This window comes from Poeciliopsis prolifica, unplaced genomic scaffold (genome assembly GCF_027474105.1).
Source record: "Poeciliopsis prolifica strain line A6 unplaced genomic scaffold, Auburn_PproV2 SCAFFOLD005, whole genome shotgun sequence".
NCBI classification, from domain to species: Eukaryota; Metazoa; Chordata; class Actinopteri; order Cyprinodontiformes; family Poeciliidae; genus Poeciliopsis; species Poeciliopsis prolifica.
The window spans coordinates 11,724,703-11,745,851 of NW_026562380.1; the positions used below are offsets into that span (position 1 = coordinate 11,724,703).

At 37.3% G+C, this 21,149-nt stretch overlaps 1 protein-coding gene across 1 annotated transcript in view; it reads left to right on the forward strand.

The window, feature by feature from the left end:
• Positions 1-21,149, forward strand: part of LOC129360130 (protocadherin-15-like) — a 151,921-nt gene that overhangs the window by 93,332 nt on the left and 37,440 nt on the right. The window contains exons 20-25 of the mRNA XM_055030243.1: positions 2,478-2,606; positions 8,518-8,823; positions 10,562-10,792; positions 13,261-13,377; positions 15,987-16,127; positions 17,789-17,901. Coding sequence (XP_054886218.1) covers positions 2,478-2,606; positions 8,518-8,823; positions 10,562-10,792; positions 13,261-13,377; positions 15,987-16,127; positions 17,789-17,901 — 1,037 coding nt within the window. The remainder of the gene's footprint in view (positions 1-2,477; positions 2,607-8,517; positions 8,824-10,561; positions 10,793-13,260; positions 13,378-15,986; positions 16,128-17,788; positions 17,902-21,149) is intronic.

The following is a 21,149-nucleotide window of genomic DNA, read 5'->3' on the forward strand; positions in this document are numbered from 1 at the left end:
TTCAAACGGCTCCCTTCTCGCAGGTATTTTCACCCCCCTGGGGCCACACCACAATCACGTATCTTTCCATTCCCAAAGAAATGCAGTCCATACCCTTATTTGCAGGCATATTTGCCCTGCAACAATGCAAAATTACGGCTTTTGCACATTGTGCCATTTTCTGTGTTGATTTATTGAAGCACCACAGGGGTTTGAACTTTGTCCCTATATGAAGGTCATAAGCTATACACTTGTCCTCAGAGGCTCTGCTAATGAGTGGTGCAGTGGGGAAATGGTCTAGCCACGGGATCAGAAAACCCACAGAAATGCGAAATGAAAACAAATGTCAAGATACAAATGTAATTTGATTCACTGTAATCAATGTGGTGAGAAAAACACAGATTGTTGTTATGCGATCATATAATGTACTAATAGCACAGTTAATAATTTAATCAATATTCCAAAATGGTACTTTATTCTCAGACTGACTGCAGTCGGAGAATAAATATAAAAGCACCTTCCTCTTTTAATCAAAACCCAAAGGTAATTAAATTCTTTCTTTGACACAAGCTAAAATACATCATTAATTTCAATGTTAAGAATGTGCAGTCACATAAATGGTTGTTTTTATCAACAAACATCAGTATTTTGGATGTCTTTCTGAAAATAATGTTGCTTTAACACTCCAGTTCAAACCATGTATTTACATGGACTGTATAAAAACTTTTTTTATTTTTCTCTCTGACTAATATCATACTAAATATTTAGATTTTTATTTCATTTGAACTATCTAAATTATTTGTTCTGGCTTCAAACATTTTTGAATTGCACAGTTGATGAAAGAATAATATATATAATTTGAGTTAAATCTAGGCACACCTAAAACATTTTTTTTTTCTTTTTGTGTGACTGTAGAAAAAAACAACAGAAATCAGCCAAGCCATCACATTGTCTGTCTTTTTTATCCTCAGATCAAATGGAGTTTTTGGAAGGAGGAAGAATAGAATAACGAACCTGCTATAGCTGACGTAACTTTACAATATATTCAGAATGAATAATTATTTCTTTAGAACCTGAAACCAAGCAGCAATGATTCCAAGATTTATTTTTTCCACTAAGAAGCAATTTATGTAGGCAGTTGAAATTAATTGATCTTTTTCACCCAGCATTAAAAAAATATCCTAAATGAAACAAAGATGTCATACAGCTCGACTAATCTCTGTTTAAAACAATTGGTTAGATTTTTTTTTTTCTTGCTCTTAATGCAGAAAGGCAGAAAACACAAGAGCAATTCTAATTTTAAACCTTTACAGAGATGCTTTAAGCAACCTTTTGGTGTGAATATTTTTACAAAATATAACCAAGTGTTCCACAGAACAGTTGGGCTCTTTTAATAGGAAGTCCTTATTGTGTGATAAAATGTGGATCTGTCTGACTTTGTGTGTTGATATGTTGTGTTATTGTATCTCACAGTTCTCAATCATCCATCGAGCCATCATCTATTCAAACTTATCTTTGCAGGGTTGTGAGACAAAGGGTAAAGGTGGAGCTGGTGTTTATCTTTAGCAGTGATTGGGCGAGAAGCAGGTTACACCCTGGACAATTTACCAGTTCGTCACAAGGCAACACATAGACTCTGTCTGTCCTTACTTTGAATGAACAATCACATTAACAGTTTGCAGTGCTATCTTTAAATGTATTTCCTACTTTAAAAAAACGTCATCAGCTGACAAAAAAAAAATAAACATGAAATCATAGAATGTATGAAAGGTTGTTTTTTGATTTGCTCACACCTTGCATGTTGTCACACATGCAAAGTGTGAAAACGTGCATGTCACAGTTTGTATAGTCTGTATATAAAGGGATGAAGGGCGTACAATTTACACTTTATTATTGTTCTACTGCTTTGGAATGGGGTAGGTTGCTTTTCTAGAAGAAGTAATCCTCTCATTTTAATTTTTATTCTATACCTTTTTTGAGTGTTTTTCATACCTAATCCAGTGCCCAAAAGACAGCCCATAGTCCAGTGTCCAAACTGTTGCTAGCAACACTAATCCAAAAGTAGTTTGGAATTATTTAGATGGAACCTGAGAGCATTCAGTGTCAGAAAGTAAGTCAAGCTTTTTCAGTGTATACTGTTTGTGTAGAGCATATGAGGTTAAGGTATTGTTTCATTGCTGCAACATCTCAAAGAACTTTTTCAATAACTGTGGTACAAATGGGCTCATCTATCTACACCACCAAATTGTTTAACATATCCATAACAAAACAACATAAAAATGCACCTAATATTTGTGACTGCTTGATTTCATTGTTGCTTCACCTGATGTCAAATGCAGAAGGTGATGCTGCAAAATGTTACACCACTAGAATGGAAAGCAGGCACTCAGAAGTGTGATAGGGTCATTAGTTTCTTTCATTGTGTTTACATTTTTCTTTTAAATCAAAATGTGAGAAACTCTTTTTAATCCTAGTGTTTCTTTTCCTTTCTGTTTTAGACGTCCACTGCTACCGTGAGCATAGTGGTGACCGATGTCAATGACAACGACCCAAAATTTAACATCACCCTCGGCACCAATTTTACTGTTCAAGAAGAACAAGCCGATATATTTGTCGGACAAGTCAGGGTAAGTGAAATGTTACGTAAATATAATGATTGTGCATTTTAAAGTAGTGATATATTTTTCATTTTAACCACTATACAGTTACATTTCTGATACAGATTGCAAAGTAAGCTTTGACTGAGTTATTGTTGTCCATTGAAAATTACCTAATTTTATTCAACACATTTGCCTCCCTGATGGCTGACTTGGCTGAGCTGCCATGTGTGGTCAGATTTTCTTATTACTCATGTAGATTAAAGGGCCTGAATTCTGTCAGTGGATTAATCAGGGTATTGAGATAGTTGACATTGTCTGCCAGTATATGCAATATTATCCAGAAGAAGAATATAAACCAGCCTGTTATCAGCCTGTTATTCTTGTTTTTGTAACCATTGTTAAATAATCTACTTTTACTCTACAAAATACACAAACATTCCTGTGTTTATTAAAGTCCAGAACAATTTCGCAAAGATATTGAGGTTACTATAACATTTGACATTGGTTATTTTGTTAACTGTTCTCTTTTATTGCATTTTATTACATACAAGTGTAAACAGATGTTCATGACTATAAGTTTATAGTGTCTTCAGTTTAGCTGTACACACTGTTATATAAGTAAGCATTATGAGTTTATGAAGTGTGAAAGAGAACAAAAGGACACATGAAAGAAACTTGGTGTTTGTAAGCAGTAAAGCTTTCTTGAGTCTCCCTTGCAAGTGTTTCCTCACAAATACAGTGAGCAGCTACAAAGAGGTTTAGTCCAGTGCACAAACTCCCTACGTCTTGCCCTGGTTTGAAAGCCTTTCTGAGCTGGCAACTCACCATCTTGAGCTGAGATTGTCACCAACTAGAAAAGTACATTATAGTGCTTAACTCAGCGCTAACCTACTCTATGTTGCATTGGGAGGCTAGATTGTACCTTCCTGAAGCTGATTGTGATATTTGAAAGGTTTGATTTTACTTTTCATACAATATGTTTTCACTCATACAATCACAACCAAATGTAAGAACAATCAGTGTAGACAGCATGGATTTGGTTAACATGTAAAAAAATATACAATTCTTCAGAAATATTAAATTATGGCACATTTATTTTAAGACCAGATTGACATGTTTATTTTCTTGTGGACAATCGTTCCTTATATTTAGTTCATCAACAGATGGGCTGTTGATGAACTATAATAAACTAAATTAAGCAATTTAAATTGATTAGTCTCATGTGTTGAAACAGATTCATTCGTCTCTTAATTTTGGCTTTGATTTGCACCTAAATGAAGTAGGGATTTTTAGATTTTCTCAAGAATGACTAATTATTAAAGAGAAAAAAATACAATATTGTAAAACTGCATATTGCGAAAGAAATGGAGGCTTCAACTGTGATGACTAAAGCTGCTAAAGAATCCAATTATTAGAGTCAAGGTATCTTTACTTTTGTCTTTTTCTATCAGAAGTATCTTAGTCTCTCATAAGCCTAAGGAAAAATTATTTTATGGAAGAACTTTTTTTCATGGTTTCAACCACACTGTAACTTGAGAGGGAAAATGGCAACGTGTTTGAGAAAAAAACAGGTAAAGCCAAAAGTTTGAGGGCCACACTATTTACGATGACCCAGGATAGTAATATTCACTTTTCTTTTCTGAAATGAGTTGATCTCTTCAATACCTTTTTACACCCACGGAACTATTTTATCCTTCTTAAGCCAGGGGGTCTCCTTTAGGATGGAATAGCGGTACTTGTTTATTTTCGGTACCTTATGATGAATGTCCTGAAGGTTTCGCACCTTGGCTCATGTCAGATTCAGATCAACTAAAAAAAGAAAGTGTTTGAAAAAATATTTCCTGAAGTATCAGAGATATATTAAATAAAAAGAGCTCTCCTCAAAAATGAACAACTTACCATATTGTATAATGCAAATCATGTGGTGATCTGTCTTGGTTTTGATTTGATTGGACAAAGTTTCTTGCTGAGTCTCTTTAAAATCAGTAGTTTCTTGGCAACCAGAGGATTTGTGGAGAGAAGTTGTCAAGAGAGACCCAATAGCCAATACAACATGGATTGTGGCGTAGCTGCAGGAACAGATTGATGGAAGAAGACATATTATCAAATACAGATGTCTTTTACTGCATCTGATTGATGGAGATTATTAAAAGTAGCACCACAGTAATGGTAGTTTTGATGTAAGCAAAAAAATATAGATTTGTTTTGAGAAGCCAGCTTGTAGAGAACTGCTTTAACGGCTGAACTCTAGGTTGATTTTGGAAAAATGATATAATCCAGAAAAGCTAGCTGAAGTGGGAATGTCGAATGTCTTTCTGAAATAAAAGATCAAAATTAAGTGCTGTTATTTTAATTTTAAATAATTTATACTACAGTGACAAACATTCCATCACTGATTTATAGTGCACAAATAGGAACATTCTCTGTGTCAGTGTTTTAAGACGGGAAAGAAAAGACAAAAAGTGATTTCTGTTACAAGGTCCCACTTCCTTCACTAATCCAACTTAACTGTGATCATGCAAGGCATGGTACATACCCTGTGTATGGTTTCCCTCTGCTGAACTTTATTAACGAAAAGTTCAACTGGCTCATACTTAAGTACTGAAAATAGAGAAAATCTTATTTTGCATGTCAATCTGTGCTTCAGACAGATAAGAATACATTTTGTAATTCTACAGAGCCTTTCCTGAACTTCTTTGAACCTCACAACGGGTTCATTGCCTCATCTCAACCCATCTACAGCAGCATAGACCCTTTCATTTAAAAAAAAAAAAAGTTAAATTGACTTTCTTTAAAGTCCAATATAAATATGTTCATATAAATAAGAAGCACTCAAAATATCTTTACATGTGAGCACTTTTGCAGTACAACATAAACCAAAACCTGCCTTTAAATTTGTGTTAACTATTATTTCTGTGTCTGCCTTGAGTATATTTTAGTTTCCTTCTGGTTTATCTATCTTGAGGTAATCCTTTCATGGTGGAGAGACATATCTGTTCAGAGAGAGAGATGCTGTTTTTCATGCAGGGAGCACAGATTTGCATTTTAAGACATCATGCTCATTGCACAGCATTCGAAGAGACCGTTCCCCTCGGGATGCAGCTTCTAAATAATCTTGACTTGTAGAGTTCATTTGCGAAGTGTGTCATTATGTTGCTAAGTGATCGCATTTTGCCCTGAGATAACATTAGAGCATAAAGATGTTCTGCCCAGATCCCAGGACATACCATTCATGACGTTGAACACACCTGAACTGGCCAACATTTGCTAAAAGCTGTGAAACCTGATAGATTTTTTTGTTAACTGACAGTGTTCCATGAATACAAAGCATTTCTCTCAGTTTCATCATTCCTTTCTGATAAGCTGAGAAGTGATCAGTAATTGCTAAGTGCCTTTTCCCAAGCCTGAGTAACTTCTTGAGATGAACATCTTGTGCCTTGCTGAACACATTTTACTCATTTCAAAACAGGAGCCTCCAGCTCCCTATTGCATGATATGTTAACTAGCCGTCCGAGTGACAGAAGACCAAGTGGATGAGAAGCAAGAGTGTTGAAAATAAGCTACTATTTGTGTCCATTTAAGCATTTTCTTTTAAAACATGTTATGGTAAAATCATCTGCCTTGAATTCACCTGCAGGGTTGGAGACATGATGAAGGCAGCCATGAGGCTCCAGGCAGCTGCCATGGGTTTGGATGACTGGAGTCTAAATACATAATGCTATTAAGTAGCTTAATGCTAGCCTTAAAGTGCTTTGGATTATCGTGACAGTAATTGGAACCAGTTCCCACCTGTTCTTTTTTTACACACACTTGAATAGATTAGCAAAAATTTGGCTACCACTGCTGACAGTCGTTGTTCTGGAACCAATAACTCATGCAACATTTAAACCCATTCTCCCTGCTCTCAGCAGGGGAGCCATAGATTCAGCAGTGCTGACAACTGGTGGACAAATTTATAAAAGCTTGTGTCAAGATCATCATAAAGGCATCGTGTAAAATTTTGCAGTAGTTTGACTTGCTTTTTTTTTTTTTGGGGAGGGATTAATTCTGTTTGTGATTGAAACCGTGTCTAACAACCATCACATGTTTGTGCATATGAGGTGAACTTGACAAACTCTCCCAAAAACAAACAAACAAATAAAGGAATCTTCATAAAGCTGAGAAACAAGTGGCTTTTTTTCTATATCAGAACAATATCTCCCAGGTGTAGACTCACCATGAACACTTCGAACGGGAAATGTTACGTTGGCCTCAGACAGTAAATAAGAAGCTGGTACATGGCTAAATCGAGTCCGCACCTGGGCTGTACCACTTTCATTTTTCCACATGAACAACACCTAAATATGTCACTTATACCTTAAAGGACTTATGGCACATTATTTCGCACATCTTCTCCTTTTGTGGCTCCCATATATATAATATATATATATATATATATATATATATATATATAAAAAGAAAAAAGTTCGCTTGTCACCCACCGCGGGTGGTTCTTATCCTCTGAGCTCGGGTCCTCTACCAGAGGCCTGGGAGCTTGAGGGTTCTGCGCAGTATCTTGGCTGTGCCAAGGACTGCACATTTCTGGACTGAGATGTCTGATGTTGTTCCTGGGATCTGTTGTAGCCACTGCTCCAGTTTGGGGTTACTGCCCGAGGGCCCCGATGACCACAGGCACCACTGTGGTCTTCACCTTCCAGGCCCTCTCCAGTTCTTCCCTGAGGCCCTGGTATTTCTCCAGTTTCTCGTGCTCCTTTTTCCTGATGTTGCAGGTATTGCTACATCTACCACAACGGCTTTCCTCTGTTGTTTATCCACTACGACTATGTCTGGTTGGTTCGCCATTACCATTTGTCTGTCTGGATCTGGAAGTCCCACAGGATCTTAGCTCTGGCGTTCTCCACCACCTTTGGGGGTGTTTCCCACTTTGATCTCAGGGTTTCCAGTCCATATTCTGCACAGATGTTTCTGTACACTATGCCTGCCACTTGGTTATGTCGTTCCATGTATGCTTTCCCTGCCAGTATCTTGCACCCTGCTGTGATGTGCTGCACTGTATATATATATATATATATATATATATATATATATATATATATATATATATATATATATATATATATATATATATATATCATCTACGATGCCCCTAACGTTCTGTTACAGGAAAGTGCTAAACATGCAGAATAGCCACATTTTGTTTTTTTCCTCTGTGGTCATGTTTCACTTTTTCTTTATCAAATGCTGTATTCAGAAATAGATTATTAAAGATTTATTATTTTATTGCAAGGTTTACAAATCTCACATTTGCTTGAGTTTCCATATAGAGAGGAGAAATGAGACTTACATGTTGTTGTTTTGGCTCAGCTGCATCACTGAAGCTTAAGGGGCTTTGTTGTTGAAAGCTTTGTAAATATGCAAGGCATCGAGATAAAGCCAAGCTCTAACAAATCATGTAATGGATCCAACTCAATCTGAGTTGCTGTTTGCATGAGGTGAAATATGTGTTCAGTTCTGTTTTAAAGCCCATTAAACATCTGCTAAATTTAGTGAATATTAATATGTTTTATTATTACTAGTGAATTTAAAAAGATTCAGTGTTTTTCCAATGTTTATTAGAAATATTTATTTTCATGATGTTCAGTTTTATAGAAGTTGCTATTCTGTTTAAGCTTCCCTCTGATTATTTCACATCTGTTTTCTACCGTTTCGCTTCATTTAATTGCTGAGTTGCTAGTGCAATGAATGAAGCTAATTATGGTCACCTTATTTCAAAAGTTTGTGTGCCCTTAAATGTCTGTTTGAAAAAAACAGCAATTGCAACTGGTTGGCAAGAGGCGAAACAAACGCCGCATGCCAACCAGTCACTGACTTATTTTATTTTTTCTTCTAGACGTCTGCTCATTTAAACACTTTGTTTGGTGTTTTTTTTTCTCCTCAGGCCACTGACCCTGATGCAGGAGCCAACGGTCAGGTTTACTACCGGATTGTCAATCATCCTGACTTATTTGTAATCAGTGCCAACGGAAGCATCTACACAAAACGACCTCTGGACAGAGAGTTAAGAGATCAATACAGCCTCATAGTCGAGGCCTCAGATGGGGCGGTAGACCCTAGAAGAACCACCTTGACGCTCTTAGTCCAGATTCTGGATGTAGATGACAACAGCCCGGTCTTCTCACAGCGAGATTATGTGGTGAATGTACCTGAGAACACCCCAGTGGGGACTGTGATTCTGAACCTAAGTGTAAGTTCCTACCATCAAAGTCACCATTTTCCCCTTCCTGTATCCAGAAGTAGCATTTAGGCTGGTTATTCAGTGAGAAAATTGTCAAAATGGTGAAATCTGTGGCAACCAAATACAGTCTTCTTGGAGGGACACACTTTCTCACTTACCACAGGCAGTTTTTGACAGAACAAGACATGAAGCGTTTTTTTTTTTTTTTTTTTTTTTTTTTTTTCTTGAGTCATATCCAAACTTCGGTAGATCCATCCTAACTGGCAAACATCAACACACTCCACAAAATAAAATAAATAATAAAAAACTGAAGGTATTTGCATCTGGCCCTAACAACACTGTCAAATATCAACATAAATATGTGCAGTGAGGTGAGGTATAGAGAAACTATGAGCACAAACACTAGCAGGGGGTCGAATAATTGCTGGCATATCATGGATGACATCTCCCAGACAAGGATATAGCAGGATGTGGGGAGAGTGAGAAGAAGAGGGAAGTAAAGAAGGCTAGGGACTTGAGTGACAGTGGCAGTGTGACACCTTCATAAACTATACAACAACACCTCATCCCTGAACTGACACTGGTGGCAGGTTGGATACCCTGCCACATGTGGGCAAAGGGAAAACCAACCAGAGTCAAATATGTACTAGATTTACATTAGCATTGGCATATAAGGATGCCTTCTGGTATATACAAACTTCCGTAACGCACAGAACTCTGTCCATCTGTCTATCCATTATTTTCTGCCTAACTGGGATCGGGTCTCAGGGGCAGCAACCTAAGCAGAGAAAGCCGGACTTCCTTTTCCCCAGCCACTTGGGCCACTACCTCCAGGGGATTCCCAAGGTGGTCCCAGATCAGCCAAGAAACATAATCCCTCCTGCGTGTTCTGGGGTTTCCTCTGGGTATCCACCCAATGGGATGTGCCTGTAACGCCTCATCAGGGAGTAATCCAGGAGGCGTCCTAATCAGATGCCTGAGCCACTTCAACGGGCAGCGACTTTACACTGAGCCCTTTCTGGATGACCAGGTTTCTCACCCTAACATGGGGCATGTTAGATCTTTGACAGAAAAGGCAGACGCTTACATTTTTACAGGTTTCTATTAATAAACAATGTCAAAAGCCATGTATCGTGTTCCTTTTACTTCAGAATTGCCCACTGGGTGCTGATTTTTCACATAAAACCCCAATGAATTACATAAGAAAATGGAAAAAAGGTTAAGGGATGTGAATATTTTTGCAAGAAGTTGTACATATTATTGAATCATCAAATCTAAATTTAAGGTTTGGTTTCTTTAAAATGTCTTTGTTATCCATTTAGGATCTCTTCTAACTAACTGGATTCTTATGGCTTTCCTGGTGTCAATATAATATGCTTGGAGATTATTTATTTATTTTTCTTGAACCCTTGGGAATTTACATAAGTCAAAATATGTAATTTAAGAAGTTTCACACCGTACTATTTTGAACTTTTTTGTTTTGCTGCCTGAATAAACTTATATTCTGAGTAAACATTTCCAATAAATTGAATTTGGCCTGGGTTTGAATAATTCCAATTTTATAATATATTGCATTAGCCTTTGGAAATTATATCTGCTTTGTGAGTTGGGATTTCACTCTTATGAACTTTAGCTTTCCTCAGCGGCTTAATTTAATGAAAACCTGATTAATGAATGATTGGGGTAATCCCTAGAGCTGTGTCTTCTAGAATCCTCAAATCTCTGCTTCTCTTCATTCTTCTCGCAGGCTGTGGACGCAGACCTCTTCTCCAACATTACATACCGCATCAAGACTGAGTCAGCCAGGCAGCTGTTCTCTCTTAAACCTATCACTGGGGAGCTTGCTGTGCTGCAGACCCTGGACTTCGAGGGTCTGGCAGCTATGGGAATGGGGGATACTTATACTTTCCAGGTAGAAGCTGTCGACCAAGGAGGCCGAATGCCGCCGGGACAAGCTACCGTCACAGTTCGCATCACAGTAAGAGCCCAACGACTGCCTGTGCAGTGCGTCCTCTCAGTTCTCTGTTCTCTGTACCCCCTACTCTCTCTCTCTGCCTTCATTGTTGCTCTGGAGATGTGGCCTTGATAAGCAACTATGCAGTGAGTCATTAACAAGGTTTCGCAGTCATAATATCTTCCAAAGGGCACAACACAGAGACCATAACGCCAAAGTGAATTGAAAACATTAAAGTATTGCAGCTGTGCTGTGATTGTGCTATGTCTCTCACAGCAGTGGATGATTGAATTACCTTTGTAAAACACATTTTAGCCTGCTGACCTACTCACCCACACTGCAACACCACAAAAAAGAGCTTTGATGGATTGGTGTTTCTGCCTCGCATGCACTGCTATTCACCATCTGAATGACTCATTAGCTTTGTGACAGCAATTATGGTAGGCTTTGCAGAAGCTTGTCTTTTCTTTGCAGCCATTTATAAGCTGAGTGAACAAAAGGATTGTGTTGTGAGACCGTGCATCTCTATTTAACAATGTGTTGTTTTTTTTTCTGCTCCGATTAGATTTTCAAAATGTGTGCACATTTACTGTATCTCTGCTTGTGAATCTGGCCTATCTCCTTAAGGTTTGCAGAATTAAGCTATGAGAAGGTCTTCTAATACGTCCTGATAAAAATACACTTGGTCGCATTATGTGCGTCATCACCAAGGGAAAAGGAATGGCACTGGCATTGATACCAAACCAGTCTCTGCCATTTGAAACGACTGTGAATGAGTCTAATGGATTCAATCTAGCCTCAAGGGGCCTAAAGATTGAGTTGATTCCACTGATCTCATTCTTTCTTTTACGTAACACCTCAAGAGTTATTTGAAGTAATTTCCGTACCTTTCCCTTTATGCTGTTGATGCTATCTCTTTACATTGTATTACTAGCTGTGGTGAATTTTCTGTTGCACTTGTCTTACAGCTCTCAATGTTCCTTTTACTATTCTGTGCATCTCAGAAATGTTTGAAATCATACATTTTCACATGTTTATTACATTAAAGAATTTTCAGTGTAGTACAGGTAAGACAAAGTCAATGTTCCACTGTAAAATTTGTTGCTAAAAAGTCAAGCTTTTTTGTTCAAAGCATAAATTTGAAAATCCCAAAACAAAAGAATCTACAAAAAAGATCAAAGCGAGAGACTACTGCTCATGGCTTTCACTTTTCAGAAGAGAAAAAATTAAGACAAAGAAAAGTTTATTTATTGGATAGATTTTATACGAACAAATGTTTGATTTGGCTCCTGTCATTTTTCCTATTTTCACATGGCAAATTATCTAGCAAGATGTTTATTTTCTAAGTTTTAATGCAGTGTTTTGCACTGTTTTGTTTTACTAAATCTAAGAAAGCTGACAAAGTGTTATATGTGTTAAAATAATTTAACAAGACCTGGATACCACCTACACTCTCTTGTCATTTAAATTTAGCTGATTTCAACTGAAATCCATAGCTTTTCCTATAAAAAGTGAGAAGAAAAGAATATTTTTTTTTTATTTTTTATTTTAGTTTTCCATTTCCAAATGTGAAATTATCTGGGTCCCTAAAATATCTCTCTAAACAATAAATACATTGATATAAAAGTCCTAGTTGCCTCATAAATGTACCTTTCTTGTTATAACTATCTTTTCGAAGAGCAAGGGGTTTGAGCGGATGCACTGCACACAGGTCTGAAACTTCACTTTTTAGGATAGAAAATAAAAACTAAAATTAATATTTAAACAGGCTTCCTAATCTAGTTGGACAGCTGCTAATTTTTCTGGGCTGCATGTCTTAGTGCAATTCGTGGAACAGTATAAACTATATCTGTAAAATTTTCCCATCTCATCTTTGTTGCTACTGATTTTAACCCTTGATCTTGTTTAAATTGTCTTATTTTTTATGGCTTGACTTTGAGCAAGAAAATATATTTTCTTGCTTGAAAAGCTCCAATCTGCCATTTTAATAACAAGATCAGCTCCTTAGGGTTTTTTTCATAAAACTAAGCCGGGAGATTTTGAGTCTCTTAAACATTGCATCTTTTGAACAAGCTGGTATGAATGAAATCTTGATCTTCCTTCCATAATATTTAAACACTGAGAAACTGAGAACACACTGTGTATATTCCTTTAAAGGAATTCAGTGGATAACTATCAAATTTTAATGCCACAATATGCTTCATTACCCACCTGCTGTTAAACATAAATGTTTATAAAAATTTGCATTAATTCTCAATTTAAAAGTTTTAAAATTTGTATCAAATATGCGGAAGAAATTAACTCATTTTGGTTTAATTTAAATTGTAAAATATTTTTTGGAAAAAAAAATTCTTATAAGGATATGTGGGGATAGGGTTAGTTATGTTTGGTGTTTGGTTCAAAGTTCTTGTCTGTAGTTTACATCTTATTGATGATTGTACAAGAAACTGATTTAGAGTTTTATGCTGAAAAAAGAAATCTTGCAATTCCAGGACATGAATGACTTCTCACCAGTCTTCAGGCAAGCTCTGTACAAGGGCTTGGTGGCCCCCAATGCAGAGAAGGGAACAGTCATCACCACTGTTTTTGCTGAGGACCAAGATCCACCGGTGAGTGCAGATTAAAAAATGAGCCACACAACAAACTCACACTTTACACCTCCTCCACAGACATCCATCCATTTTCTTAAACCCTTATCCCATTGTGGTTAGAAGGGGTGCTGGTGCCTAACTCCAGCTGTCAATAGGCAAGCGTACACCCTGGACATGTCTCCAGTCCATTGTAGTCTCTGTGTACAGTTTAGCTGAAATAAATAAGAAGCAAAATCTTCCCTAGTGACTGCATACTCCTGTCAGAAAATTAATCACTTTCAGGTGCAGGATATTACACAAACTATTTTCACGGTGTGTTCAAGACTGCAATCCTCTCATTAGTGATACAGAGCTGTGTGTGTATTCACTTTGCACTTATATGTGTAACATTATCTTTGCGTGCATCTCCTTGTATGAGTCATCTACTATTTCTGAGATTGCTCAGTGACAAGCCTTTCATCTAAAACTTTTCTTTTTTTAATGTGGCTGTACTACTTCTGATATTTAAGTTTTTAATTTATTAGCTTTTTTTAGGCATCCTATGTTAAAAAGCGGAATGGAAAATGTCTTCAGCTCTGAGTGGGTTTTTCTGTGAAGTTGTGGATGACTGGACTCCTATGCTATTACTGCCCCTCCTGTTAGTGGGATCTCACCCAGGCTGAATAGCTTGTATTCTCTCTACTGCACATGCACACTGAGGGAAGTGGATGGCTGTCAATTCTAGCTGTGGGTGGTAGAACATCTTCACAATGTCACCCTCGCTGTTGTACGTCTCACTTTATCTGGGAAGGAGGCTCTCCCTCCTGTTGCTCACCCTCGCCCAGTTGCTCTAATTCTAAAACTTTTCCTTTTTAAGTTGAACTTTGACATTGTTTGCTGTTATCATTCTGAACCTCACAAGGGCTGTTTTTCACCACAGTAAATATCCAATAGTGCTAAAGCCTGAAAAACAAAGCCAGGAACACAGTGACAGTAATAGAGATGAGAGAAAATGATTTGACAACCCAGGTCCCCAAACCAGCGCAGATTTTTACTGGCCTGGATTTGATATTTAACTGACTGCATGACACACACAGACACCCTTGCTTTTGTTAAACACCAAATGAGACTGGCTCACACATTTGCACAAGGTCATAAGCAAACTGCACTTACAAAGAAAAAGACTCTCATAGTAATATGGTGTATAAAAAGCAATAAATACTGAAGATTACCTCCTTTCTCATTACCTGTACCTTGGAAGAGGTGGCACAAGAGGTTTCCATGGAGATAAATATTAGCTTTTCTTCAGAACAAGATGGAAGGAATCTATTTTGTAGCTGAAAATTAAAATCCCTTTTTCTGTCTGTTGCAGAAGTGCAAATTTACTATAATTGATTCTGGCAAAGCTTATATTCCCTGTATTTTTTTTAGTCACAGATCTGATTAGTCAATAATCCATTTACAAATAAAATGACTAAATGAAGATATTCCACTCGCTCAGCTCTGGCCCCTCAGTTGCTTCAAATAAAAACTTTTTTAAAATTTATTAAATTTGCAAGATCAACCTATATTTTCTTCTGGTTATTTGTGATCAGGATGGAGTTGTACTACATCTAGGAGGAAACCTACACATCCTTCTAGAGCACGGGTCCCCAAAGTCGGTCCTCAAGGGCCGGCATCCAGCATGCGTTAGTTCTCTCCCTGATTTAACGCACCTGGATCAGATGATGGTTCACTAGAGGCCTAAGAAGAACATTGACATTCTGAAAAGGTTGTCACTATCAGCAAGGAGAGAACTAAAACATGCAGGATGCCGGCCCTTGAGGACGGACTTTGGCGACCCCTACTCTACAGTGTGACATGCCTTGAATATGTCACATTGTGACAAAAATAATGTTATGATTCAAGCCACAAAACTACCAAAACAGTAACTTCAGTATATCGCACTGTGACCATCATCCTTATAGCTGCCTGTCCCTTACCAAGTCTTTCTCAAGCTGCTTAATGTCTGGTTCGGTCCAACCCAGTTTGCAGTGTTTACATTATGGACCGTTCCTGACTACTGTGGGCGTGAATGCTTCCTTCTAACTCTGAATGGATATGTCTTGAATAAGATTAGCTATGAAATGATTGTTAATCAGGATCCATGAGTAATCATAATCAAGAGTCATAGTAAAGTCCATATCGTTACTGATGAATTGAATTGTGCTATGCTGGACAAAGGGATAAATTTTAAAGATTCTTTTTTCTCTCTTTTATGTCCTTGATGAATAGCACAGTTAAGTGAATCAAAGTGAGTCTTTATACAGATGTTTGGTGAGGGGCAGGCTAATGGTGGATATAATAGGCTAAGATTTAAAAAAAAAAAGACAAGAATGTGGTGATGCATGATGACAGCTCCACACAAGGGATGCAAAGAGCAGACCTGCTTCTTTTCTTCAGAATCCGTTTCAGCTCAAGGAAAGTCAATTAAATAGATTCATGAATTGTACGCTCAGAAAAACAATGTTTCTACATTTCTGTGGCTTGAATCATAACATTGTTTTTATGCTGCCTTTTTTCATGTTTTTTAAGTCTGTGAAGGTTATTTTCGATATTGTTAGAATGATCCATTATGAGCTATGTTAACTCTTTTCCTAATTTTACAGGGCACTCCGGCCAGCTTTGTGCGCTACAGAGTTGACCAGGAAAGGTCTCCTTACAGCGGAAGCATCTTTGATGTAGAGCAGGAAACTGGGAGAATCCTCACCAAGGTCAACCTCAATGAAGAGCCTAGTGTTACCTTTAAAGTAAGTTTCTACATATGTAATATGCATGATAGATATGTGTATGTTCGTCATTTCATATACTTATATTGTCCTTGTCATGTTAACTGGAGTCTTCCCAGACATTGACACATATATCAGAAGGAGGTGCAGTGATGTATTAAGGAGTGGGGGAAAGATTGCGCTACTTGAAAGGGCTCCCGTGGAATCCAAGTTGAGTCGTAGTAGCTATATATAGCACGGAAAGAGAAGGCTGGGTTGGTTGTGTTGCAGGAACCCACATTGTCTTGATTTTCACAGTGTGATAGTGAAAAGTTAAAGCTTAAAATAAATTGCTTTTCATCATTCAATTGTTGAAAAATCTTGACTAAAATTTATGGAATTGTCCTTGTATATTATAAATGGGTAACATCTGCTAATATTAAAAAGAAAACTGGGTTTGTTTTCACACCACAGTCCCATGTATTCACATAAATCAATATCACTGCCAGGGGGTGACCTTGCCTGAACTGTCTGCCTTTATCATTCCTGATCAGTATTTAGTCACTAGTGGAAACTTGTTTTCTGATCTACCATGCTCAAAAGTATAAAATTCAGTCACTTGAATAAAATTAAGTATTTTGTTTATTATTTTGACGTTAGTTCTTTTAACCATGTGATTTTGTCCCTTTAAAATGATATCATATGCACTTGGACGAATTCCTCAATCTTATATTTTGCAGAAAGTTTTGTATGTCAATCCAGTTTGGTTGAGTTAATTCAAAACAACTTCCATGGACCGGCAAAAAAATGGATAAATCACATTTGAAGCACAGTACTATCTAGTTCAGCTCAATTGCTTCTAATTTACTATAGTGCAAATCATTCCAATTATAATCAGTACACTCAATTTCAATAATTTAGCAACCATAAAAGTGCCAATTTGTGAAAATGTTTCTCTAAAATGGCCAAATGAAAGGAACTGACAAACCCCTTTAATTACGTCTACTGGTCCAAACATGTGCAAGATGGGTGATGACATTGAAAAGAATTTTAATTGGAACAAAGCTCTGGTAGAAATAGTTGATGAGGGCAGTCAAATTCTTCAACCGACAGAGTAGTAATGTGACACAAAGTAAATGCTACTTTCTATTTTACGTTTGAAAATCCATACACACATTGGATGATTTCATATCAGATTTAAAATATAGTTGTTATTTTAAGTAGGACATTATGAAAGTAATCAGGATAAGCACAAAAACTGATTCTCCAATTAGCAACTCTTTTTTTGTTGTTTAGATAGAACTATTTGAAACATTAGTTTGTGTCAGTTAACTGTAGGGTTGCAAATTGCTTTTCATTATTAATGTGTCTGTCTTTCAGTTTATTTCATCTCTTGTTCTTCATATATTTTTCCAAAAGTTCTATGTCTATTCTTTCTACTTATCTCTCTCACTCCGTTGGATCACTCTCTCACCCCCTTTGCAGTTTGCAGTCTATGAATGTAGATCAGAACAATCACACTTTCCCTGTATTAGTTTTGCAAGGTTTTGCTGCCATGTATTTATTAAGATGCTGAGCATGTCTACCAAAAACACCTGGCAAGAACTTCAAAAGAGGAGTTAGGGAGACACAGTATGGTTTGGAGTTGTGATAATTGTGCATTTGCGCTTTCATGAGTATATCGTTCTGATGTGTCTCTGTAGCTGTTTGTGATTGCCTTTGATAACGGGGAGCCGGTGAAGTCAAACAGTACTTTGGTGGAGATCACTGTTCTTCAGCCCTCTCTCATCCCGATCTTCACTGAGGAAGAGTATACGTGAGTATCACTGACATGCCGTTGATGCAGCTGACTGCTCCTGTACACTCTCACACTTTGGAGCAGCTTTGGATGTGCTGCTAGACAAAGGGGGGTAGCTGACAACGATTAGAAAGTGTGGACAAGAACAGCTTATTTGATGTTACATCATCTATTCCACATTTTTGACAATCTGAACCATAATGACCTCATAAATTATATATTTTGTTTTGCGCTACCATGATGGCACTTCTCATGCATTTATTATGTTTAAGAAAATTTTAACTCTCTGTGTAACTCTCTCAAGCTCAGCTTTTACATGGCTCTCTTTTTAGCATGACTGATCAAATTTTATATGTGTTTATATACCGGAGCAGGCCTCACATTTCAGCACCACTTTAATCCTCATTTGTTTCCATTATTGCAGATAATTGGGATACACTCTGTCTATTAAGAGACACTTTTAAAAAAGATAAACTATTTAAATGGTTAAAATGGCAGAGAGAGAATCAGATGAGGAAAATGTTCTCCCCACTGCTCTGAAATGCAACACTCAGCTTTTCTAGGCCGTGGTTGGGTGGAGTTTTTCACTAATGATGGTACTGAAGCTTGAGAGGATGCCAAAAAGAAATGTTTTATTAAATATAAACACATTATTGACATGCCGGTTTAAGCTGCTTGGAAAAAAAATATTGTGTGAAGCAATAGAGCTGATTCTTGTTGGGTATTATGTCATGCTGCCGTAGGTACTCTTCTGCAGAGATTTAAAGGATCCTTGCCAGACTTTTAAGCTTCCAAGGTCTCGTGGCAAAGTCATCTGGCGTGTAGTTAGTCATTAGGAGCTTAAAGTACAGCTTACTTTAAGTGGATTGATTTAGTATCTTGTATGTTTAGAGTCCTGGCAGACTCTCTTTTGTATGCAAATTTAACGAGTCTATCTATGCATTGAAGGGGTAATGTAAGTGCAGCTTAACCTGTCAACATGTCACTTGAAATGTTGCACCTTTTGTCACGGCTTTTGTTTTTTTGTCCATGTTGCAGGTATTAGTTAAACTATGGCTTGTTCAGAGTTTATTTATGTCTGAAGTTTGTGTGCTTTCATTGGGGTTTAAAATTTCCATTATTAATGCCATTTGAGCTTCTTTACATTTTGTGACATCAGAACCACTTTAATGTATTTTAATGTGATTTGATGTGAGATACCTTTATTGAAAGTGGAAAGAAAATGATTCATGGTTCTCAAGAATTGCATAGATAAAACCCCCTTTTCTCTTTCATCCTTAATTAAAATTTAGTGCAGCCAGTTGCCTTAAGACATGACTTTCTATGTAGTTCATCTGTGTTTAATTTGGTCTCAGTTTAAATGCAGCTGTTCTTTGTAGGTATCTGAAGTTTGTCTTACAAGATAAGTGAACTCTCTGCAGTGTTTGGAGCAGGCAAAGACTGTTCTAAGCATGGAGGCTGCAGACTCGACGCAGCCATTCCGACTTCAACTTAGATTTTTTGCCGCATATCTTTCTCCCCTTCTCAATCTGTGCCCTTAATGTCTGAATACTGTTCCATAAAGAATCTGTGCTCAGTACAATAGGTCGGCACACACTCCTCAGACGTGACCTTAATGACGAGCTAGCTTTCTTTCCAGCTACTACTGAAAAGAAGTCTAAGGAATTATGTTTACATGTTTCCACAAGCAATGTCGGGGCAAACATGTGGAAGAAAGTTCCACATTTGTATTTCTTTTTCAAAATGTAGTAAGCTGGTTGAAATAAAACATAATTAAAACTTTAACATTATTCGTTCAACTTTACAGGTAGTGTACAGCTTTGTGGTGGTCCCAGAAAGAAAACGTTGACAAAGTTTTGAAAAAAGTGTTAAGGACATATTTATAAGGCAGTGTGCACCCCCATGCAGTTTTAGTCAATGATTAATTCAACGGGACAGCAATGTAGCCATTGAAACGCCATTGATTGAATGAGTGGCGAGCCTGGGAACGCTTTGCAAACTGGTTGGGATCTTTGGTCACACTGCCAAAGTTACCACACAGTGGCAAGCCTGCTGTAAATTATGAGCATGAAAGCATTAGCCAGGTGCTCAATCCTCTCCTGCAGAACAAGCCTCTCTCCAGTGGAGAGCATACAATCTGCTTCCTTTGCGATTAACCATCTACTCGTTCCTCTCCTCTCAATCTCTAATGATTGTCTTCTCCCTAAAGAAACCTTTCCAACACAAATCACTTTTTAAATGTCCACAGAAGTTCTTGTCTGCCCCAGTTAGTTATAGCAGCAATCAGGTAAGCTATGCCTATTGCTCTGTGGTACACAAACATCTCAGCAGGCCTTGGCTGACTTAATGATTTCTTCTCCTGCTTTATGGTTGCTCTTCCCCATCTGTTAGTGGGAAATTAGGTGCTCTAGTCATTGTTGGCTAAAACAAATTATGTGTACTGTTGTTTTTTAGCATTGTGTTTCTACTTGTTTTTTTTTTTTGTTTTGTTTTTTAATTATGGAAATATACTTTTTGTATATATTTTTCATAGCATCACAAATGCATTAGATGTTTGGCTAACCATCACAACGCTGTCTTTTATAGCTTACACAAATCAAACATTATCAACAAAATTAGGCTTTATTGACAAAAAAAATATCCTTTTGACATCAAAGTGAAAACTAATGTATACAAAATAAAATAAAAACTACATAAAGATATGTAAAATGGAATAAGCTATTGGCTGATTTTAGTACCAATTGGCTGGTGATTAGCTAGTACAATCACAATGAGTTGGATAGAGATCACCTTAGTGTAGTGAGCACGCCTGAAGTGATTGCATCATAAACTCACCTGTGTCTGGGCGGGCCATTCACTGGTTAATCAGAGTTCCCAGCTGACATTACAGCATGAAGACAAAAGAACTCTTCAAACAAATCAGAGAATGTTATTGAAAAGTTTTAGCCAGGAGATGGATACAAAGAATATCTGAAGTACTTAACTTCCTCTGGAGTTCATTTAAATTTCTTCATACTTCTTTCATGATGAAATGAAGATGCATAAATCTGCTTGGATCAGGCCGTCCTCCCAAACTGAGTGACTGTGCAAGAAGGAGACTAGTGAGACAGGCCAAACAGCGTTTGCCTTGGTTCTTCATCAGTCAAAGCTTTATGGAAAATGAGAAAGTCACTGTTAAAGAACATCCATGTCAAACCTTGAAGAAAACGACTCAACGCATCCAGCAAAAGCTACACGGAAGTGGTGTGAAGACAACAAACAGAACT